Here is a 23,420-nt window from a genome sequence, read left to right on the forward strand (position 1 = left end):
CATGTTAACATGTGCTAATCAACGCTTAAGACATGCAGCTAAAGGTTAATGATAGTGCTAATATAGGCAATGTAAATTAATGCACAACAATTTATAGCAAACTTGTCTAAAAGTGTGAGGCTATTCACTTGAAAGAACTAGCCACCTAGCCATGCCACTAGCCTGACTAAACTAGGGTGACCAGACGTCCCCGTTTTCCGGGGACAGTCCCCGTTTGTATTGACCTGTCCCCGGTTGAAACTGTCCCCGGAAATGTCCCCGTTTTTTTAATATACGTTAAAANTCCACAGGTTTATTCAGGGTCCAAAAACTTGACATGTTCTTTCATACAAACAAGTACACGTATTTAATAATGCAGATCATCAGTGGGAAAGAAACGTATACCTGTTGGAGTCCAAAATGGTCCTGTTCTTTGGGAGCTTCTGCCTGAGTGAGTCAGATCAGGATTAGAGGCCAGAAATCCGCTGCTGCGATAACATTTAATGCCTTTATGTTGTACATGACAGTCAATCGGACAGATTGGAGTCCAGGGGCCATTTGTAAACGGTGCTTACGCTCAAAAGATGGCGCATTCCAGTTTCTACGCAATGTTTCCGATTTATAAAAAACAAACTTGACGGGGAAATGTGCTGTACTCCACGCAAACTCTGACCCATGCGTATGCACTACGCACAAAAACGGGAGAGACGAGAGACTGCGAGACCGTTGGCAGAAGGAAGAATGGAGAAATAATACCATAAATAAAATGTTACCTCTCATTTATCATATATGGAGAATTAATTTTCACAAATTGATTAAAGCCAATCTTAAAATGATTAAACAAACGCCTGTTTGAGACTCCTCAGTACACACAAAAACGTATCTTGGAGAAATAAATAAATACGCAAATGTTATTGATCATCCCTCGATGATGTTCTCTTGTTAAGAAATGTATTCTCATAAATGATGCGGTAAACAGAAGGACAGGATTACTTTAAACTGACGCCATTTTGCATTTCTATAGGTTGTATACACTGTAAAATATTTGGCTGTAAAATTACAGTAAATTACTGGCTACTAGTCGCATGGATTTCACAGCAATTTACTGTAAATATTTCACAGTAATTTACTGTATATATTTTACAGTAAATTAGAATAAAAGTACAACTAAATACTGTGACTTTACAGTTGCCATGCCCATGGAATTACTGTGATATAACAGTACAGAGCTGTGGTATTATGGTACCTTGCTGTACATAAATTACAGTAATTACCTGTATTTTTACACTTTTACTGTAGAAGTAATGCAACACAGTAGCCAGTAATTTACTGTAAATATACAAATCTAAATAATACGATAATATTGTAAATTTGACTGTGATTGTGCCATAACTACACAATTCAATCAGCTCAATCAACAAAGAAAAACAAAGAAAATGCCCATTTAAACTTTTTATTACTCCATTGAAGTGCAAAGTGCATTTCACAGTTTCTTGGACATGTTGTTACGGCCCCAACCTCTACTCCGCGGTAATGGCTCGTGCTGAGGCCCGCAACATGAAAGAATACACGCAATAACCGGTTCTTGGTAACGAGCATTTATTGATAATCAGCCCTTTGCTCAAACAAGCGAAACGGGAAACAAAAAGAGGTCTGGAGGACTGGCCAAAAGGAACAAACAGAAGGAGGGAGCCCGAGCCAGCCACACCACGGGCCGTAGGACCCAGAGCTCCCCCCTAACCAGAAATCAAATATAAACCCTATGGGAAACAAAATAAAGCCGCGAAAACTGGACTACCAGGTCCCTGCAAAAATATGGCCTACAGCTCAAAATGGCAAAGAGGTATTCTAAGGACAGTGTCTCCCGGCGTCAGGATCGGCGACACATCCTTCTCCTCCAGCTTCTCTTTATATATACACGGCTGAGTGGAATTTGGAACACTTGGGCAGAGGCGGAGCCAGGGGCAGACCAGGTGCACCTGGGCAGAGGCGGAGCCAGGGAGACAGAAAAGAAAACAAGGAGGGGAGCACTAACACATGTCTACACAGACATCCACTCAAAGTCAAAAAACAATCTGAAGAATGTGCTGACAAGGGGGTTTAAATTGCCATGCCTCTTTTTGGCTTTCGAGCCCGTCTCAGGATTAATGCCCATGAAGCACCTGAAAACACTAAGCCAAGACAACAATTTCAATTTTACATATTTATATGTTGGATCGTTTATTTTAAGGCACATGCAGTGGTGCCCCTTTCAATTTAAGTATAACCTGCACCAAAGAAAGAAATTCATATTTAAAGCCAAGCAAGAGCGATAAAAGCAAGAAAATCCCTTAATTTATTGTGTTATCACAGAGGATTGTCTGAATACAGTATTTTACTGTGAAATAATACAGTAACATGTTGTGAAATCCTGGTAATCATTTATCCTGTACATTCACAGTAATTAACTGTGCCTGCATTGATTTCACTGTGAAATTCTAAATTACAGTGTTATATTGTGAACATTACAGGTAAAGACTGTAAAGTGGTAAAACAGTAATTTATTGTAAAATATTACAGCTAAATATTGTGAAATCATGGTAATATTTTACAGTGTAGTTTAGATGCAAATATCAGTGGCAGACATGGACTCAGATTACAAACAAAGTAGAAATGCTTCTCAGATTTTCTGCATATAAGGTTGTGTGTTATATAGCCATACTTTCAGTCTCAATATATTGAATCATATATAAGCCCTGTGTCAAAAAACAAATCACAGCCCCAGATTCAACGTGTAAAGAGTTGTTGCATGCTGCTGGAAAGCTAACTTATATAAATAAATACCTTCAGATTGCCCTTGTAACTACACACTTGTCTTGCCTTAAAAAGCGATTTAGTTGCTTGTAGCAACAGCAACAACATGCGCCCTTGCCATTGAATACAAGTGTTACATGTAAAAGGCATCTACTTTAAACACAGGTTCATTCAAGGTCTTTTCTAAGCCATTTCCTCACATTTTCCCTAAATCACTTTTCGTGTGGTGCTCAGACAATGTCTTTTTAGGATCAAACCGGCATGAATTGGTTGTTGTTGGTCTGTGTGTGTAGGGAAAGAGCCTGGTTGGTAAAGTGCTCTGGGGAACACATTGTACCAGGCAGTGTTCTGCAGAGCAGGAGATTGCTACTGCACTTCTCACAGGTAATCACTGACAAACAAGCCCATAAATAGAAAGAGGAAGCACACATACAAACACACAAATACCTGAGAGCACTTCAACTTCAACTGTGGCTGGAACGCCTCTTTCTAGACTGAGATCATTACCACGGAAAAGCAGTAAACAAAAAATGACTCCTCCTTTCATTTCCTCATCCTGCCGATCTTTCACTCGAGTGACCCTGACAAGGCGAGCGAGCAGAAAGGAACATGAAAAGCAGCAGATTCACAGTAATTGCAAGCCGTAGAAATATGCCAAGTAATGTGACATTCAGTTCAAAATGCAGCCTCTTGAATTTATTATCACTTCCAAGCACGAGCTTCACTCCTTTTCTTATCTGTGCCCGATAACCTTTGAAGGGTTTGTGGCGAATTAAATGTATTGTTTGGAAGGAAGCATTTCCCCTCTTTGGTTCTGCAGTACAGTTCACAGTCAGAGAAACTGTATGCAATAACTGAGGGGGTCAAAGGTTCACCACATACAAGAACGAGTGGTGTTTAATGCCTACAGTGAGCAATCATAAAGCTGCACTAATTTAATGGCAGCAAATGTCATTCAGCAAGCAAGCGCATAATTGAATGGTAGAATCTATTATGTGAATGTTCAGCAGGTAATTAACATCGACTGGACTGTGTAGTAAAACCTTTATTAGCTCATACCAATGACAAAACACCCCACAAACATATGCCACAGGAGATGCCCTTATCATTTGACAAAATGTTTTCTTCAATTTTAAGGCTCAGTGGAAGTTGAGCTAAACTACCACAATGGGTTTAAGCCTTTTTTTACTCTGTCAGATCCTAAAATGAGGGAGGATTGTACGGATTAGAGCAATGCTAATTAGACATTCACCCTGGCAAGGTTAATGAAGGATTAAGCCATGATTTAGGACCCCTTTGAAACCCAGGTCCTATCTGCACACTGCACTTCTAAGGGGCAATATTGGAAACTTAATCAAGCAGCAAGTTCAGGGTTTCTGATAGTAATGCAGAAACAAGAAAATAACCATGTATACAAAAGTACAAAAGGAATAAGCTAGTCTATTTTATACTGGCGTAACAAATCCAGGATTCACAAACACTGGAACATAGGCTATATACAGTATAACACACACACACACACACACACACACACACACACACACACACACACACACACACACACACACACACACACACACACACACACACACACAAACACCATCGTAGTGCAAACCCTACCTGCACCAGGTTCCAGCCCTCCAAAGACTCTGCGATGATGGAGGTCACTGAAGGGCACACGCCGCCGAAGATCATCAGGTGTTTGGGGCCGTAGCATATGGCATCGAAGAAGGCCCTCAGCCCCTTGGCGTTGTCACACTATACATCGAGAGAGGGGGTGAAGGTGGAGGTGGGAGCGGGGAGAAAGGGGGAGAAGAAGAAGACACAAGAAAAAGAGAGATTTGTGTTAAGTGTTATTGTAAAACTCAAGAGGAAGTAGGACAAGGATATACTGCAGGAGGAGTAAGGGAGGTAAAGTTATTCCAGCCAATGTTGGGCTACAATGAGACTGGCACAAGACAAAAGAATGTACAAATCCATATTAATTCCATATTTTAAGATCCACACTCTGCAAAAAATACACACATTATATATTATTTTCGTTTCTTTATTCAGAGAAAATGAGATTGTTTTAGATATTAGTCAAAGAAGTCCGGCCATACCATAATCTGTGAGTTAATCTATAATTACCAGCTGCCCAAGAAAAACTGCCGTGCACACAATTTCATTATACTCTGACATACTGTGATGGATGCACTACAAAAAAGTATAGCCACTGGTGTCATTTCATTGTAATGTATAGGCCTACTGTTTATGAAAAACGATGTGACATTTAAATAACATTTAACTTATTATACTCTCTGAGCGCAGAGGCATATGCTAACACACAGTAATTACAGCCTTGGTTGTGTGTTTTGAAAGCATCATTTAAAGCGATGTATCTCACAGAGCGAGCCCCCGCTCTGATCCACATTGCAGAACGCAGCCATTTCACGTCACTATAGCAACCGGAGGAAAAAAGTGTGCGAAAAAGGGAGGAGAGAGAGAGGAATGAGAGATAGCAGAAATAGAAACAGTGTAGCTTCCTATTGATTGCTACATGAGCTGATGGCTAACGGGTTTTGCTGTTATTCTCTGATTTCCACAGTTTGTAATGATATTCCTATCTGCAGTAAACACTTCCCTCCTCAGTCCTCCATTACTGCCGCTCAATTCTGTTCCTGTGAGGCAGACACATAGATGGACTGACCGAATGGCAGGTTGTGTGTGTGTGTGTGTGTGTGTGTGTGTGTGTGTGTGTGTGTGTGTGTGTGTGTGTGTGTGTGTGTGTGTGTGTGTGTGTGTGTGTGTGTGTGTGTGTGTGTGTTAGCGTCTTCCAACACACTCCCTCTCATCTTGAGAGTTATTTGACCTTGTTAGCCATCAGCCAGCAACTGAATGAGATTTCCCTCTGAAGAGCAGCACAGACGAGCCGCAACCGCAGATTGAAAAACAGAAAATCGAATGTGGAGGAATGATTCTCCTAACCAGACATGTAGGACCGTGTGTTGTGATCTGATGGTCACTGTATTAGGGGCAAGCCAGATAACGTTGCTGCGGGCTCAGCACATTTTAACAAACTGTGTTCATCTCTTGTCGGGTCAATTCGTTTTGAGCTGAGGATGATCGTGGCTGAGTCCTAAATTAAGGTCGATGACAGAAACAACCTTGAAAGTCACACGATGAGCTGCTGATACAGCCATCGTCCACACAGCCCTCCAATCTGGTTTAATCATATGATTTAAATCGTCAGATTATTTTAGTGTTTGAAGTAGAAGAACATCTGCTGATGAAATTAAGGTTCCTCTTTGATGCATGTACGTTCATGTTGGTGGAGAACAATGTATGCTGTCATGTCAGTCAAAAATGAGCTAGATTGCTGATAGGCCTCAGGTGGAATGAGAGGGAGAGGATGTGATTAGATACAGTGGGGATTCCTTATCCTGGCCACACAGCTGAATGAAACAGCAGGCTATTAAAGAAGATATCCCATTTGCATACTCTTATCATTCATTTCTCTCCAGCTGGCCATAACAAGGATGGTTGGTTGGATGGTGACTCTGATTGGTTACCATGCAACAGAAGAGAAATGTGGGCAACTAAACTTGTCAACATGAGTACAATAGAGCTTGGTGATATTGCAGGTTTAAGCTGATTTATTAAGGAGAGTGACAATGTCGTGTAGGTGGTAAAGAATGGTTATGTTCCTCCCTCTGCAGAAAATGGTTTACAGCATTTCAAAACAGGGGGTGGGGAGCATCAGACGGACTCGTGTGCTGTTTTTCATCCTGATGGAATCTATTACTCATTTGGTCGGTAAAATATCCCATCACAGTTTCCCATAGCCCAAGAAAACATGTTTAAATTGCCGTTTTTTGTTCACCCGACTTTTCAAAATCTGAATATCCTCAGTTCACTTTGACACAAGACAAAAAACAGAAGCAAAGTCTCCACATTAAGAAGCTGTATCTTAACAAATTGTGTCATTATTGTTTGATGAATGACCTCAACGTTTTATCGATTTACAAAATAATTACCAATTATTTTTCTTTCGGCCTACTAAACGATTCATTAACTAACCATTTTAGTTCTAATTATATATCTAATTTTCTCAGATGACTATGGAATCACTCATGTGAAGTTACAGTAAGTAATGAAATATCGCCAATATGAGAAACTCAAGCTTTTTCAGGGCGGAAAAAAAAAAACGATCAGCAAGTGAAAGAAAAACAACAAGCTAAAATAAAATAGAAAGCTTTCTTTCTTTCCTCACATTCTTTGTTCATCCCGGCTGTTCATTCATCCTCTTATACTTTTACCGGGCACACATGCACAAAATCTGTTGTGGCTGATCGCAGAGCCTTGACCGGTGTGTTGTCATGCCAACAGTGTGACTATCCACACTTTGTGCACGAGATGAGGGAGGAGGCCGCAGCAGGGCCGGTGTGCAATGGTTATATTTAGCCTCTCATTAGGCAGCACGACCACTCATCAATACTTTTTGCAGTTAAGAAAGACTGTAGAGCTTAATGCCGGATGGACAAAGCAAGACGGACGGGGGAGAGGCGTCGGATTATAACGGGACACAAAGAGTAAAGCAGCAAGTCCATGGGCTAGTGGAAGAAAGGGCAGACACATGTTGAATAGATGGAGAGAAAGACCGGAGAGGAGAGGTATCAGCTCACTAATAAAGCAGAAGCAACCAGTATTATAAACCTGCCCTCCATTATTACCCAACAATGACTGAGATTGATTCAGTGGGTGATGCTCAGCCGCTGCACAGGGTGCCCTGCAGATTACCAGTTACGGAAAACGCATTTCAATATCAAATCCAAGGCAATTTTGTATCGATTAGTTTGAATCTCGTTTGCCCCTGAATTCAGTACATGAGAAGAATAAGAGTTAAAATAACCTCTCTTTCACTTCCTTAGAAAAGCAGATCAGACTTTATTTATTTTTTCAAGGATTTCCCGAGCAGTGAAAGAGACATTTGGGTACAGGCTGTATCTTACTTCCCAATTTCCTCAGAGAAATACGCTCTAAACGAGGCATAAAGGAGACAAATGTAACTGTGCTACCGAACGCAGAGGAGGTCCGACGAAGAACTGGTACAATGGCCAAGGCACAGCAGCACTTAACTCCCAAGTTGAGCTGCAAGAAATACTACAGCGTTTTATTTCCCTCTTCCCGAGTCTCAAATCTAATTCCTGGCATTTGGAGGCCATTTGGAGCAGATCGATGAGGTTAACGCCCGTAGTAATCTGTTTGACCGCCTTGGGAGATGGCCAAGGAAACCGCGTGTGCGCGTGTGTGAGAGTTGGTGGGGTAAGGGCTGATGCGGGAACCACCTGGCAATGGAAACTCAAGGGAGGCATATAGCCCTGTCTAATGTTGACGATCCATTAACAGAAAATATACTTCGGGTGACCTCAATACTCTGCAGTTCATTCACAAACTGGAGTCTGACTGTGAAATACGATTTTATTTGTACAAAATGTATTTTTTCCAATCGTGCTCTACTACTTTCATCATTTCAAAGGATCCTTCTGGTGCGACAGATGGCAAACGAGGAGTTTATTTCAAATGCTCCTCAGTCTCCATTGCGTTTCCTTCATTGTGACCTTTACACAAAACCGCTGAGATTCATATGTATTGATTCATCATTATATGCTGACATTAGCTTATTGTTAGTGTGTAACTGATAAATTACACTCAATTAGGCTAAATGTGAAGAAACAGCTGCCCAAAAATGTCAAATGATCTAATGTTCCATATGGTAATTTTCAGACCATTCTATAATTTCACATAAAAAGTCTGTAACATATTAGAAAACGAAACGTCTTTAAAAAGGTCAGCATGCTTCAATGCTCCTTTTTCTGAAAGTAACTTCAAAGCACATCGCAGCAATAGTAAGTGAGGAATACAAAACATCCACAATCTGGAAAAGTTTGAGGCAGGTTTTCCGCAAGCTTAACAGCCAGGGAAGCTTTCAATTTTTCAAAAGAAAGCTTTATGAATTAAGCTCCTCTGTGCTCCTCTCCGAACAGAATACAATGCAGTGCTTTACAGTCAGAGGAAATACGACTTAAAACAATCCAGTGAGCCTGCCCTTCCTACACAGGGTCAGCCCGTCAGCAGCACACTGCAGAGCCGCTCCTTTACTTACAAGGCGGCAATGCAGGTTTCTCAACCCAAACCCTTCATTCTACCCAGCACCAGGCCTTCATGTGGAACAGCCACGTTAGAGACAACCAGTGTGTGTGTGTGTGTGTGTGTGTGTGTGTGTGTGTGTGTGTGTGTGTGTGTGTGTGTGTGTGTGTGTGTGTGTGTGTGTGTGTGTGTGTGTGTGTGTGTGTGATATTGTGACAAGAACAAGAGCTGAGCAGAGCACCAGGCTGGAGCTAACCATGATGAAATGCCTTGTTAGCGCTGCAAACAAAGGCAGCTGCACCTGTCCCTGGTCTAATGGCAAATTACTGCACCCAAATCAGCAACCTGAGACCCAATGCTGCACACACAGTGAGGGGTGGGGAGAGCCTGGTGTGATGTCAGAAGCAATCTGCTCTTCACACACACTGCGTTTATTCATGACAAGGCCAACAGCACAGGTGATTACCGAGAACAAAATCCTAAAGGGTCTCACCACAGAAAAGGGGCTTTCACAGGTGACGAAGAGATGTGTCGCCGCCTCGCCTCTAAAGATAATGGCTTGTCATTTTACCCAAGGTTTTATACTGTGTATTTATTAGAGCTGTGTGAACATGAAGTGTTCATTACTTCTCTCTATCCAATTAACAGCATCCCCAATAACACACCCGTTGCCTCACTTCATTTGGAAACATTTTTTAGTCAGTAGATTTTACGTTAATGTTTTACTGCGGATACGTGAAGAGAGAAAAATAGTTGTATAGGAAACCCTAAAATACCTTGATGTAAGTACGTATGACAACCCAGACACACACAAACCAACTGAGAATTGAGAAACACATTCCTTCTCTTGCTTCATGTCTACAGTATAATGCATCACTTTCCATCATTTTCCTATAAAAGTATGAAAAACGATAAAGAATAAAATACAGGGATACTTCCAGGAGCTAAAGAACGTTTGTCAGTTGTACGCACTGCAATGCCGTAATTCATATTTCTGCACCGTCACCATAAACATACAGTCTCTGCTGAAGCCAACTTCCATACCTTGCAGTATTTTTTTTTACTTTTATTTATTTTTTATTATATTTTTTATGATATCATAACTTAGTTTTTTTAACATTTGTGACATTAAGCTGTCTGTGGCTCTTTCCTGCTGTAACGATGCAAATTTCCCCTAATAAAGGGATTCTGATTCTGAATCATCTGCTGATATCTGACCAATAGCATCCATGCAGCAACAGTGCAGCAGATGTAAAAAGCTGGTCTCCTCTAACAGCTACATCTGCTTTCTGCATGCACTCCTCATTGAATTACTTCCACATGTCCAAGTCAGGAGAGGAAATGTGAATGCTGAATCCAGCAATTGCTAAAACATATGCTTGGCATTATAAAGCCCTAAAGAGTTAGCAGGGTGCAGCCGATAGGTCAGATCTAAAGGAGATCATCCCCATGTACAAACCCAACTAATCATCTAAACTCATGTCATGGCTGTCAATACCAACCAAGAACAAGAGGGGGCTGATGTGTAAGCGGATCAGTCTTCAACAGTCTAGGAAAGTTCTCAGTTTTAGTGTGAATGCAATCTAGTAGCAGTTGAATTGATTGTCCACTAGTATATCAATAGCAATTTGATAAAGAGGAATCCCTTGAGTTCATTGGGGTCATTTATCTGTGAATTAAGGTCAACACGTCCAACTCCCATTGGCACACACAAGATCTTCAAGAAGCTGGAGCTATTTGTTCCCCATCAATAAGCCCCTATTGAGAGGTCCACTGGGGTGTAACATATCCCCCAACATGCCTTTTCGTTCTATTTCTAAATGACCAGAAAGACATGGCAGACAGCTGCTCAACATCACCAAAGGAGGGAAAGGGAGGAAGAGGAGGTGAGGTAGAGAGAAGATGAAGCAAACATTGAGAGAAGGACGCGGTGATTGAGTTGTTTTTTTCAATCTGTTTCCTTCAAATTGCATGCCTGCAACACAGAGGGAAAAGATGGAGGAATTCACCACTTGTCTGGGAAGAGACTGGCCTTTTAAAATCCACAGCGGCAGACTGAGTTGCTCAGGCTGATGGCAGTTTGCCCTCCCTCTCTCCCTCTCGCCCTCTCGCCCTCTCTCCCCGCAGTCTGGATCTTGTTATTGCGCTCAATCTATCCCTGGCTTTCTCGAGTGCTCAGATGGCCACCGGGATAACCACGATGGCGCGTTGGAAGTCTCTTTTTCACATCTTGTCTCTTTTTCACATCTTGTCTCTTCCACATGTCTCCCCTTTTGCACATGCATGATTATTCTCAAACCCACACACATATACGCTAGATGAACTATCATCCATCACCAAATGCAGGCCCAAACACAACCATAGACAAATACACACACATGGGCTCACTCGCAAATCCGAGATAAGCTCAAATTGGCAAGTGGTACTAAAATCAGGGTGAATACATTGCACCTTTATTAGCAATGTGCTGTGCAGGAAGCAGGCGCTGTGGAAAGCCTATTACAGGTTTTTGTGCTTTTGACAAGGCCTGACAACAGCTGGAACATGTCGCGCTAACCAGTGTTGCAATGTGAGTCCGCCATTTGGTCCAGAACTAATATCTCAACAACCAATAGAGAGACTGGCAAAACGTGTGCGGGTATTGGCCGTTCCCGGGAAGATGAAAACAAATGACTTTGGAGATCCCGTAACATTTTCTTCAGCGCACAGCTTTGGGTGAAATGTCTCAAGTAGATGGATAGTCATACACTTTGTTAGCAGTATATGTCTCCTTTAAGATAATAATATAACTTTGGTGATCCCCAACTTTTCAGCGAGCGCCACCTACAGGTAAAAACTGTTTGTTGTTTTCGTCCAAACATCAGCCAACCCCGAGACTTTCCCATCAGTCCTAGCTGTATTTTTTGTTTAGTGTGCTAAAAGATGAACTGCGTATATTACCTATATATAGCTCTAAAGCCCCTTTCAAACAATCATGCAGCACAAAGTGTTTCACACAGCAACATTTGTATTTATTTGTTATATAATCTATGATGAACGTCTAAGAAATAGAAGAGGTTTAGCTGTTGGTTTATCGGCTAAGCAATAATTGACAGCCTGGTAGAGGGGTGATGTGGACAGAGAGTGAGAAGATGAGAGAGAGAAGAACAGAGCCCATTATCAAGTTAATTGTTTCTTGGCCCTGAAGGTCTTCCACTATCTCCTATGGATGTCTCCAGTAATGCAAGGCAGGAAAAAGACAAAAGGGGTTGGACGATGATGATTTGGTCCAGGAGTAGATTAGTAGGATGGGGTCAAGAGTCAGTTTGATGCTATCAAGTGTCCTGCCGAGGGATTCAATTCTTCCTCAATCTACTTGATTTGGGCGATTCATGCTATCTCTGCTGCTACAAAATGTACCACGGTCGATTTGACTCAAGGCTTCTCTCCTCATAAAAATGTTTCTTCCTCTGTATTATCACTGGCAACCCAACCCCAAATGAACTTTAAAAAAACATTGCTAACCCCTTCAAGGTGCTTGTAAGGTTATTTTTTGAGTTTTACACAACTCCAGCAGCCTATAAAGTGAATAATAAAGGAACACATAAAATCCCTCGGATATTTCTTCTCAATTAGGGATATAAAAATCTTATGGTCGATGACTTTTTGAAAGTTTCCACTTAAGCTATTCCTTCGCTATTTCCCACCTTCACAATCTTTGTAAAAATTCTTCCAGCATAAATATACAAGTCCTGCTGGTCCTGACCTTTGCTTTTCACATTTTAAAGTCCTTCCCTGCACCCTTTATAAGTCCTCTCCAGCCTGTTTACCTCATATAATACAGTCTGATAGAGAGGGGACCATCAGTCACACAGGTTAGGAGGAAAGGGAGCTGAAAATAAATGTTATATTGTAGGTGAATCATGCACAAACTAGACCGTGACGCCTGCATCCACTCCGAACAGTGTGGCATGGAATAATGATTATCCAAGAGCTTGGTGTGTGTGAGTCTGGGTCTCTCACTTTAGTTAGAGGCTGTGATGTTATATGTAAAGCTAATTATGGCTGATGTGGGAAAAAGGAAACACTGAAGAAGACTCTGAGGTTATAGAGCCAGTTCAATTTGTTCTCCTGGTTATTCAAAAGGTCAGTTAAACACATTTTGGAAACCAATTATTTACGTTCTTGGAGAGTTACTTGAAAAATGAACCATCCTACACCCTTAAACTTGAAAGCCCTCCAACTAACATGTTGTATCTAATTAAGCTAGTTTGAAGTATGAAAGTGATTCTTTGGGGTTATTTGCAGGACTATTTTCCCGGCCCAGAGTCCAGGCTAGCTGTTTTGCCCCATTTCCTGTTATTATGTTTAACTAACCAGCTGCTGCTTGTAGCCTTACAGTATGTGGAATGGCAAATATATAAGAGCAGCATTCAGTACAGTATACTTTAAAGCTGTGTGCATCATCATCTACTGCAAACACATTTCAAATTAGCAAAGTACTTTACAATAAGGCCAAAATACTGTACTCACACATAGAACACAGATTAAAAAAACAAAACTATAGAGGTCAAAATATGTTAAAAAATCAGCTTGGTGTATTTTATTTGACCTTCTTTGCCTGATTATAAAAGGTATTGTTTTACTGCATCTTCCTAATTTGTTTTGAATCCAAGCTGAGCTATTGACCACCAAACTGCAAAACTCCTACTTTTGAAACACTCCTACTTTGTGTTGCGGTGACTTCTCCTGTCAGTCATAATGGTGGGATGTTTTCATTATTTTCCGACGTGTTACACATAATGGGGGTTTATTTTAGATTCAGTTTGACATTGTCTTTTGGAAGGTCACTTTTCCCGCCACGATCATCACACAAGTCACGCCTGTGCTGGTGCGCTCGGATGACATTGCCAGTAGTCCTATTGGTTATCTAATAAAGGCCATTTAGCGAGTGGGAAAAGGCAGATATCGCTGTTGACATTTAGTCAGGTCTGAAAGGACAAACAGTGGCCCATTACTCATCCCTTTACAAATTAGAAGGACCATCTATTGACAACTTTTATGACAAGGAAGAGAGGAATGCAGCACCTGTCTTAATTTCACACAAGACAGATGGGAGTCTGGGAAGTGTACGCTTGGTGGACTGTGGAAGTGTATTGAAAAGAAAAACCTGGCGTATTGGGTGAGTGGGTGCATGGAGAGGTGTGTGTGTTGGTGTGTGTGTTGAGTAGGATAGAGCACAGTTCAGGCAGTCTAGGGATTCTTCTGTCCACGCATATCAATCTTCCTACAGAGGAACAACACCTCACAGGAATCCTGGCCTAGTCTCTGTTTGGTTTTAGGAGTTCTCCTCCATTCTCAAGACCTCTCCTCCTCTCTCCCTATCCAGTACTTCTTTCTCTATTTCATCAATCATCAACATCATCTTTTCCCTCCCCTTCTTTCACCCCTACTTTTTTAGTCTGTCCCACAGTTTTACACTCCTCTTTTCCCCCTTCTGTCCGACATCACTCTTTCCCCCCCATCATTACCCACCTCTCACTCATTCCTTCTCTCATCTCTCCCCTCCAGGAGGTTATTAAGGGTCATGGCTATAGGCATTGCATCATTAACACATCTTCTCTGGATGTCAACATTGCAGTTTTCTGCTCAATCCAATTAATTTCTCAGTTAATTAACTAGCCATATTTTCAAAGGACGCTTTGAACGAGTGGACTGTCAACACTGCAAGCTAATGTGCTTATCAATCATTAACATTAGCTGGAAATTGATTGAATAGTTAGTGACAGGAGAGCACTGAGGATGGCAAAGCAGCTCTTGAAGCTAAATGGATAATGACATCCGAGGGAATATTTAAGAGAAGCAAGTACAAATCTGAACATTTCGGGGTGAGAAGCCGGTTTTTTTTTCTTACAAAATGGGGAAAGTTTGCCAATTGTGACCACTGATTGACAACAACAACAACAAAACGAAACTTCCGATAGTTACTCTGTGTTAGCCTGTCCTGGACCAACAGTTGTTCACATCAACTGGGAGGTCCACAGCCACCAGCGCACATGCAAAAACACACACAAACACCACGTACCCTGGGATTCATCCACCAGCATATATTCAACCAGGCTGGGGGCCATGCCAACAGTGTCCACAAACAATCATCAATGGACACACACACACACACACACACACACACACACACACACACACACACACACACACACACACACACACACACACACACACACACACACGACCAGGTGGTCGACTCTTGTCTCACAATAGCTCATTTCCGGGCATAATAAGCACTCCAGTTGAAGGCATTGACAGTGAGTGCTTGTCGTTTCTAATGAATCGCTTATTGACTGCCTGTGTTGAGGTGACTCTAAATACATGGACAATCAGCAAGAGTCCCCCCCCCATCTCTCTCTCTTTCTCTCTCTCTCTCTCTCTCTCTCTCTTTCTCACCCTACAGGGTGACGGTAAAGCAGGAATGTGACAGCCCGAGCAATCGGACAATACCGTCTCCTTTGAGAAGCTGACGTGCAACACTGTGTTGCCATAGCTACCGAGAAAGAAAGCACGAGGGGAGGTGATGGAGAGAAGGGGATAGACTGCAAAGGAAAATTAATTTGTGTACAAGGCCATGTCGCAAAGAAAATTGCATTTTTTCCTCAAAAGGGGACAGAGGGAGAAGCCATTGCAAGTCCCCTGCTTGCATGGGTGAAGGTGAAGGTGTTTGTGGGTGTTCGTGTGCGTGTTCTTGTGCGTGTTCGTGTGCGTGTGTGTGTGTAAAGCCAGCCAGATGCCATCTCAGTGATTTGTGTGCAGAAGTGTTGCAGGATGTCAGAAGGCTCTTCATTACAGCAGCTTTTAAATAAAACAGAGGGAAAGGCCTAAAAACGAGATGCAGATAGGTAGATATGCAGATAGGGCAGAATATACACACTAATGCAAAAAAAGAGAAGTTAAGAGAAATAACACTCATGAAGTTTTTGTGTCTGTGCGCTACGTCGCTTGCAAACAAGTGAACGAGCCCCCTCTGCATACCAGCCTCCGACTCACACACATACACGAAATGAGGGAAAATATTTCTCTCTTTGTGGGATGAAGAGTCGTCAGAATTCCACGGCTCTCTAAGTAGGTCATGCAGCCTTTTTAGAGTTCCACTCCTCCCCACGCTGCATCAAAAATGCATAAATCCCTGCACATTCTCCCTGCTAGCAGCTTCCCAGGCCGGCTAAAGCACATCTTTAGTGATTCTAATCCCATCAAAGGTGGTTCTGCTGGTATGTAAACACAACGTGGGATAGACAATGCCTTCTCTGGCTGTAACATTCATGACCGCTCTTAATGTATTTGAGAATGATCATGTGGTTATAATGCAGCAATCCACTTAGGTGTTGATAGTGGGGTGTGATGAGTAATGTTTGGCTCAAGTTTGGTTAAAAGAAAAGCGAGTACAATACCAAAGCTGGTTGGAGATGCTCTCTCTAGAGATACTCTCCACTGTCAGATGAGTTGAATGGGGGAGGAACAAAGTGGACGGAAGGTGAGATAAGCACTGGCATGTTTCCCATATCTTTTTATTATTTGCAGTTTTAAAATGTAAGACATCAAAAAAAGATGATCCTGCATCTTATAATTAAATCAATGACATTAAAAATAATTGTTACTGTGAAATGCTTTAAATTATTTGCCTTGTCTATGCATAAAAGAGTCGTGTTTAAATATGAAGAACCATTTGAACTGTGCTTTGGCATATGACAGCTTTGCTTTATGTCAACCCAAACTTCTCCTCCTCGCTGTAAGGTTTTGAGTTCATCCATGGATGAATAATTAAGTAGATCACAATAATAGTCTGCGTCTTACATCCCAATCTCTGACCACTGAACAACCCGTGGGACGTGTGACAGTCATCGCCAGTGACTCTGTGATTGCATCACCTATCACGGTGCTCCTGTGTGTGTGCCTGAATAATTTAGGATTGAGCAAAGTACCCGTTCCAAATGACATGCAAGAAACCCACACACACAAGAAAGCCCTGAATGCACCATGAATATTACATAACGCTTATCAATTTATCCAGTCTATTTAGAATTCTCTCCAGTGCTTGGCATATCTTCCGCCATCTGAAATGTTAGACTTTGAGCCAAAAGCCATTCTTATTTCCTGCCTTATTATTCATTACCCGATGATCCTTATTGATTTTGTGGAGCTGGTTGGGATCCAGCAGAAGAAGAGACTTATATCTCTTGTCATTTGAGAGAGATACTCTTTGGCTGGCCTGTTGACCATAACTGAGTAAATCAAAGCTACCTCTGGGCTCGGAGAAAATACTCACCAATTTAGCTCTGATTCATGCACTCAGGACACATAGCCATGCAAAAGCAAAGAAAAAATTGCAAACTTCTCTACAAGCATAAGTTCAGCCTCTGAAAGATATATTATTTTTGAAGTAAAGCAAGGAAAACTCACATCTGCCACAGTTCGAGCAGAAACAATCATTGTCTTCCTGTCAAAGTTAGGATGAAAGAACTGAAGATATTTTGGTGAAGTAGACAACTTTATTTCGAAGCTTTCCTCTGGGAATGCATATCTGTCAGGATGGTACAATGTAATATTAATGAAGACCACAAACTATATCAATAAGAATGGACTATAGAGGATAGCCTTTAAGGCAGGTCTGCAGCCAGTATTGAACCCCAACTCATAAATAAATCAACTAGCCACCCTCAGTTTCTCAACCAAGAGAGTCTGCAGAAGCTGTGCATCAAATAGACAGCAGAGATGCTGGTGAGTGTGTATGTGAGGTGAGGCAGGGAGGAGAGAAACACATTCTGAACTGATGTGTCACTGACGGACAGTCAGCACACACACATGGTCCCTAACGGCTAAGCATGGTGGCCTCTGTGGAGGACGTCACAACACACTAATGTCACCGCCACCAAACACACACTCACTCTACTTTCAAGATGTTACTTCTGTACATACTTTAATGCATATTAATATACAACTATAAACCAGTGGTATTGTGTATTGTGTTAAAGATCTCCTATTGTGCTATTTTTAGGCATATATTATGGGTCTCAGATACAAATATATAAAAACATGTCTATGATGTGTTTTCCTCAAAATACCAAACAGATCATGCATTTTAGACAGGGGGAGCTAATAGGCGCTTTCACACCTACTACTTTTCCCAGGAATAGTTCCCGGAACTTAGTTCCCTGGAAATCTTTAGTTCCAGAACTATCTAGTAGACTGCATTCACACCGGAATAAATCCCTGAGGGAGGATTACGCAAATGAAGCCGCTGACGTCAATTCTTCTTCTTCTGCTTTGGGTTTACTGGCAGGCCGCAAACAACTTCACGGCGTATACTGCCACCCGAAGTCCCCGGCTGGAAGTCCTCGAAGTTAGGGACTGGCTTTAGTAGAAGCTGCTGGGACTCCCAGCAGTCTTCCGAGTAAATCGCCAGAACGCTGACACCGCCTCATCACTCCACCGCTCCCATGTTTTCTTTTGTGTTGCCATAAGTTAGTCTCTCTCCGTTGGTGCTCTGGGCTAATGCTAATAATGCTAATGCGAGCAAATATAATGGCGGCCTGAAAGCGCCTAATGCCTGTTCAGAATTCTACCGGCAGATCAGTTAAATTCTGCCGTGATTAAACGCCATCATGTTCCAAACCACATCAAGGATTATTTCTGAAACAATATGGAGCTCAAATGCTTTTTCTCTTGTGGGTTTATCACAAGGTGAGTTCCTTTTTTTATTTCCTGCTTTTTTACACTCTCTCCAGTACAGGTTAGTTCTGAGTGTTAGCGATGCTAATGTAAACAAAGACCATATATTACGTCCGAAACAGTCGAGTATTGTTTCTGATAGCAACTTTCTGATAGGGCCGTGGGTCCACATTTCCGATATGACGTGATTTACATCATATCGGACGCAAATCTGGATCAGCTCCGTTGTACCCCCGTAGAGATTTGGGGAAGGAGGAAAAGAGAGAGGGTTTGTTTTACTGACACTTTGTGAGTTCCCTGACACACATATATGTATAAAAGACAATAAAAAGTGCATTTTGCAGGATGGGTAAATGTCTCTCAAATATATTATCGGAGGAAATTTATTAAACAGAAGAGGATTTCAAATAATGAGTTTAACTTGTTTTCTACTCTAAAAAGGTTGAATCCCTGTAGCAGCCTATAGCCTGACCTTACTTGTCCCTGATTACTTACATTGGCTTAAAGGGACACACTGAGGCAAATCTGATATAGCATGAAGGAATATGTAAAATGTGCAGAAACTAGAAGTATGATGCAGAGAGTTACATTTCAGCAATTACTTCCACATGAAGGAGCACGTAATGTTGACTAATTCACTAAATCACATAGATGGCCTTCACCAAGATATGTATTTAGTTTGAAGATTTAAGAGTGTATTAAAAGGAAAGTGAGTGATTACCCTTTGCTTAGCTTTCTCTTGACCTTTGTCTAGTCAAACATAAAAAAGGAAAAGCTGAAAATTCTGACTTGTTCAGGTGAATGAATGCATTTGAATGTAAAGGACATCTGTGTATAGAAATAGTAAAGACGAACAATAGTGGCAGAGTACTCTTTATACTATAATGTGATACTATAATATGAATCGCTCAATAGCGGGTTATTCCCTGGTTGGTCATAACTATAGTAAAAGAGGCTTCTCACAGACTACACAATACGTTTCCTCAGCGTTGTATCATCCGGGTCTGTAAACCAGATGAGCGGAGACCAAGCAGCTTAATCAAAACCATTTTCCAAATCATGGGTCCATTGTTATTTTACTTCTACCACATTAGCTCATACATTGCAGAGCATCACCGTTAACAATGGCCTCAGACCAGTCTCTTGCTTCCTGAGCCAGATCACAGTGCAAACAAATCAGAACTTATTTCCATCTCAGGAAGAAGCCAGGGAGATAAAGTCTAACTCAGAGGATGTTGTGGCCTGCAGGGGGAAGGATAGTCCTCTTCAGTTTGAATCTCCCAAACTTTTAGAGCACAGGCAGCTGAAATGTAATGAGTCTTGTTGAGCTCCGGTAAGCGTAGGCTACCAGGCAGTTACAGAACGTTGCACTTTTTCTCCCCCTTGCCATCTTTCTTGACTCTACAATGCCCAATGGCTTCTTTTTTTCCCCAGCAAACCAACAGCCTCTCACACGCTACACGCCATACAAAGACCAAGAAACAACATTGAAGTAACTACACCTTCAGGGCCTGAGCCCGGTGCTCTGATGCCCCTTTGTGCTTGCTACCCTTTACTCTGTGGTTCAGTCGTGTGTATTTGAACAGTACTTTTGTTTACTCAAGTGAGAGAATCCGGAAATCCTCAACAGCAGCTGCCCAAGGGTTCGATCCTAATTGCCCCCACCACAAGTAGGCCAAAGCAGTTCATCTTAAATTGACAAAGCAAAGGAGAAATACAGAGCAGTAGCGTACCACTGCAGACAGCCATTCTTATCTAAATTTCATCCTCAGAAGGCTTCAGAGCTACTATTTAAAGATGTGTTTTAAAGCCTCAGGCATCTGTAATGAGCCTAAGTGACATGCCTCTCAAATAGTGCTTATAGAGTACACAAGAAAATCAGTTATGAGATCAAAATAATGAACACAAAAATAAAAGAGAAAAAATAATAGAAAAGATAATAAGAGGGTGTGCCCTGCCCACCCGATGTCGTGTGTGCGTGTGTGTGTGTGTGTGTGTGTGTGTGTGTGTGTGTGTGTGTGTGTGTGTGTGTGTGTGTGTGTGTGTGTGTGTGTGTGTGTGTGTGTGTGTCTGCGTGCGTGCGTGCGTGCGTGCGTGCGTGCATGCGTGCGTGCCTGCGTGCGTGCGTGCGTGCGTGCGTGCGTGCGTGCGTGCGTGCGTATGCTTGCCTACACTGTATTTATTGTATGTGTTTCTGTTCTCCTCTCCGACAGGCAGTAATGAATAAAATAACAGTGGAGGAAGATGAACTACTTCCTCTGTGAACTCATCAGGCAGACATTGGCATGCACCACTGCCTCCAAGATGGCTGCATCACTGCCCCCCCCCCCCCCCCCTTGTGAACACTGTCTGCTACAGCTGGCAGCGGGAAGGCCCACTGTATGTGAGAATATGGAAGAATATGTTATAGAGCATGGAGGATGTCCATTTGAATTTGCTTCCTGGTTCAAATTAAGAGGTACTGCTATTTCTTCCCTTGTCCTCAGTATGAAAAATACATCTCAGAAAGTGCTTTTGCTCTTTAAATGCAGAGATTGATATTCTTTATGAAGTCTTCAGGAGTGAATGGCTCCTGTGATCGAAATAAAATAGACCTGCTGAGGAGAATAAAGTACCGCTGACTGATTTCATCACATTTTAAAACGAATCCTACATTCAAATATGTTTTTTGTATCTAACAGGAACTTGAAAGCAGACCAAACTAAACACAACAAAATGATTTGTGGCATTTTCAAGAAGGCACGGCACAAAGCATCACGTGCCAGTCAGGTATGATGATCATGATCAATGCTGACTGCAGCGATGGAGGCTAACGGGTGTGACTCTGGAGGTTCTTCTTTCATGTGTTTGATGTGTCTCCGGGAGGATGGCGGGGCCCCAGGGGAGCCGGCCAGGCCAGATGAGGCACCTTTGATGAGGCACCTCCACTGGCTGTGATCGGATAAAACTGCTCCCCTTCATTCACCTGCCCCTGGAGAGGATGCTATAACTCTGATGGAGGAATGGATCTGCTGAATAATACAGGAATCCCATTGTTTCAACTGTGTTGTAGGAATATGTAGCCTATAAGGTGGACAATAATTCAACGTCAAAACAAGACAAAAAACGTATCCCTTTCTTTTACTGGCACAATCTCAACACAGTAATTTAATATACATTTTTCCTTCCAAAATGAAATCTTATGTATGGAGTGCTTCACTTAAAGGATCAAACCATGACGACTCTTTGAAAACAATACAATGACAGTGGAAAAAGCTTTAAACTGTGCAGTCTCAGTGCTTTGCTGTAGTTGAGGCACATGGCGACACACACACAGATTTTTCAAATATACTCCCTGTCAGAAAAGACAGGACAGCGAGGATTTGATGGAGGGAGATAAATAATGTGTTTAAAATAATGTGTTTGAATGTATTATCTTTTAATTTACACACGGCATCTATTGCACGTCTGTCCGTCCTGGGAGAGGGATCCCTCCTCTGTTGCTCTCCCTGAGGTTTCTCCCATTTTTCCCTTTAAACTGTGGGTTTTCTCCGGAAGTTTTTCCTTGTACGATGTGAGGGTCTAAGGACAGAGGGTGTCGTATTGTACTGATATTCTGTACAAACTGTGAAGACCACTGAGACAAAAGTAACATTTGTGATATTGGGCTATATAAATAAACATTGATGGATGGATTGATTGATTGATTGATTGATTGATTGATTGATTGATTGATTGATTGATTGATTGATAGATAAGAAAATGGTCAAGTTCACGAACGACAAATGAAGAGAGCGCGGGAAAGGGAGACACAAATTGCGAGAGGAAGCGTGGCGGATAGAAACGGGGAGAAGACGTGTGAATAGGAGGGAGAAAGACAAGCAGAGAGTGAGAAAACGAGCAAGGGAGGAGAAAGAAAAGTTCCATCACTGCTGCGATGATGTGGGTGGAAGGCAGCGCGTGGGCAGATTCATGGGAGAGAAGAATGCAGAGGGAACTGGCTCATGACTCTCTCTCTCTCTCTCTCTCTCTCTCTCTCTCTCTCTCTGACTCTCCNCGCATTTATCAATTCAGTTTCTCTCGTCTAGTCAATGTTTTTTTTTTTAAAGGGAGCCCTTGCAATGCTAACTTCTGTCTTACAAAAAAACGTCCGTCCTGCACAACTCCTCACGAAAAATGCTTGCTCATCTGTTTCCACATTCTGTTGGATTACACTAGACACTCTGTATCGTTGACTAACTGTCCTAACCACCTCATTACAGCAGTGATATGAAGCAGTCACCTTCTGGAGGAGGCGAAGGAGAAGTGTGCAGGGTTGCTGGGGGAGAAGTTTCGAGGGCTGTCCAGAGGGCTGCTTCCTGTTGGGACAAAAAGACGTAACACAGAGGATGAGACACGAGAGAGAGCAGGACACACATGTGGAGATTTGAGAAGATTAATCCAGCCGTTTAATTCAAAGCACAGTTTAGAGTCGACCTTCCATGGTTCAATACAACAGTGTGACTTTCCATAATCATTGGGTAGGGTTTGGGGGGGGGTAAAAGGCTGTGAAACTGATGTGGACTGAAGGCCTAGCATTGATTTTTGGCTGATGAATGCCTGGAGGGCAAAGCTTTTCATGTGTCCTGTTCCTTTGGACAGTAATGTGGGTGTTTTTGATTGATGGGCTGAGAGATTTGATCAGGGGCTGTTTTCATAGAATGAAAAATGCAATCCTAAAGTTGCACATCTACAGATGTCCCGATCTGATCACGTGATCGGGGATCGGAGCCGATCACGTGATTTTCAAAAGATCGGAATCGGGGGGAAAAAAAAAATCG

General features: G+C 42.1%; 1 protein-coding gene across 1 annotated transcript in view; it reads right to left on the bottom strand.

Annotated features, from left to right (window-relative positions):
- Positions 1–3,957: 3,957 nt before the first annotated feature.
- Positions 3,958–23,420, bottom strand: part of LOC104962749 (gamma-aminobutyric acid type B receptor subunit 2-like) — a 54,045-nt gene continuing 34,582 nt past the window's right edge. Inside the window, exons 2-3 of the mRNA XM_010791243.1 lie at positions 4,393–4,530; positions 3,958–3,972 (exon numbers count right to left, since the gene is read on the bottom strand). Coding sequence (XP_010789545.1) covers positions 3,958–3,972; positions 4,393–4,530 — 153 coding nt within the window. The remainder of the gene's footprint in view (positions 3,973–4,392; positions 4,531–23,420) is intronic.

This window comes from Notothenia coriiceps, unplaced genomic scaffold (assembly GCF_000735185.1).
Source record: "Notothenia coriiceps isolate Sejong01 unplaced genomic scaffold, NC01 NC01_scaffold00035352, whole genome shotgun sequence".
NCBI classification, from domain to species: domain Eukaryota; kingdom Metazoa; phylum Chordata; class Actinopteri; order Perciformes; family Nototheniidae; genus Notothenia; species Notothenia coriiceps.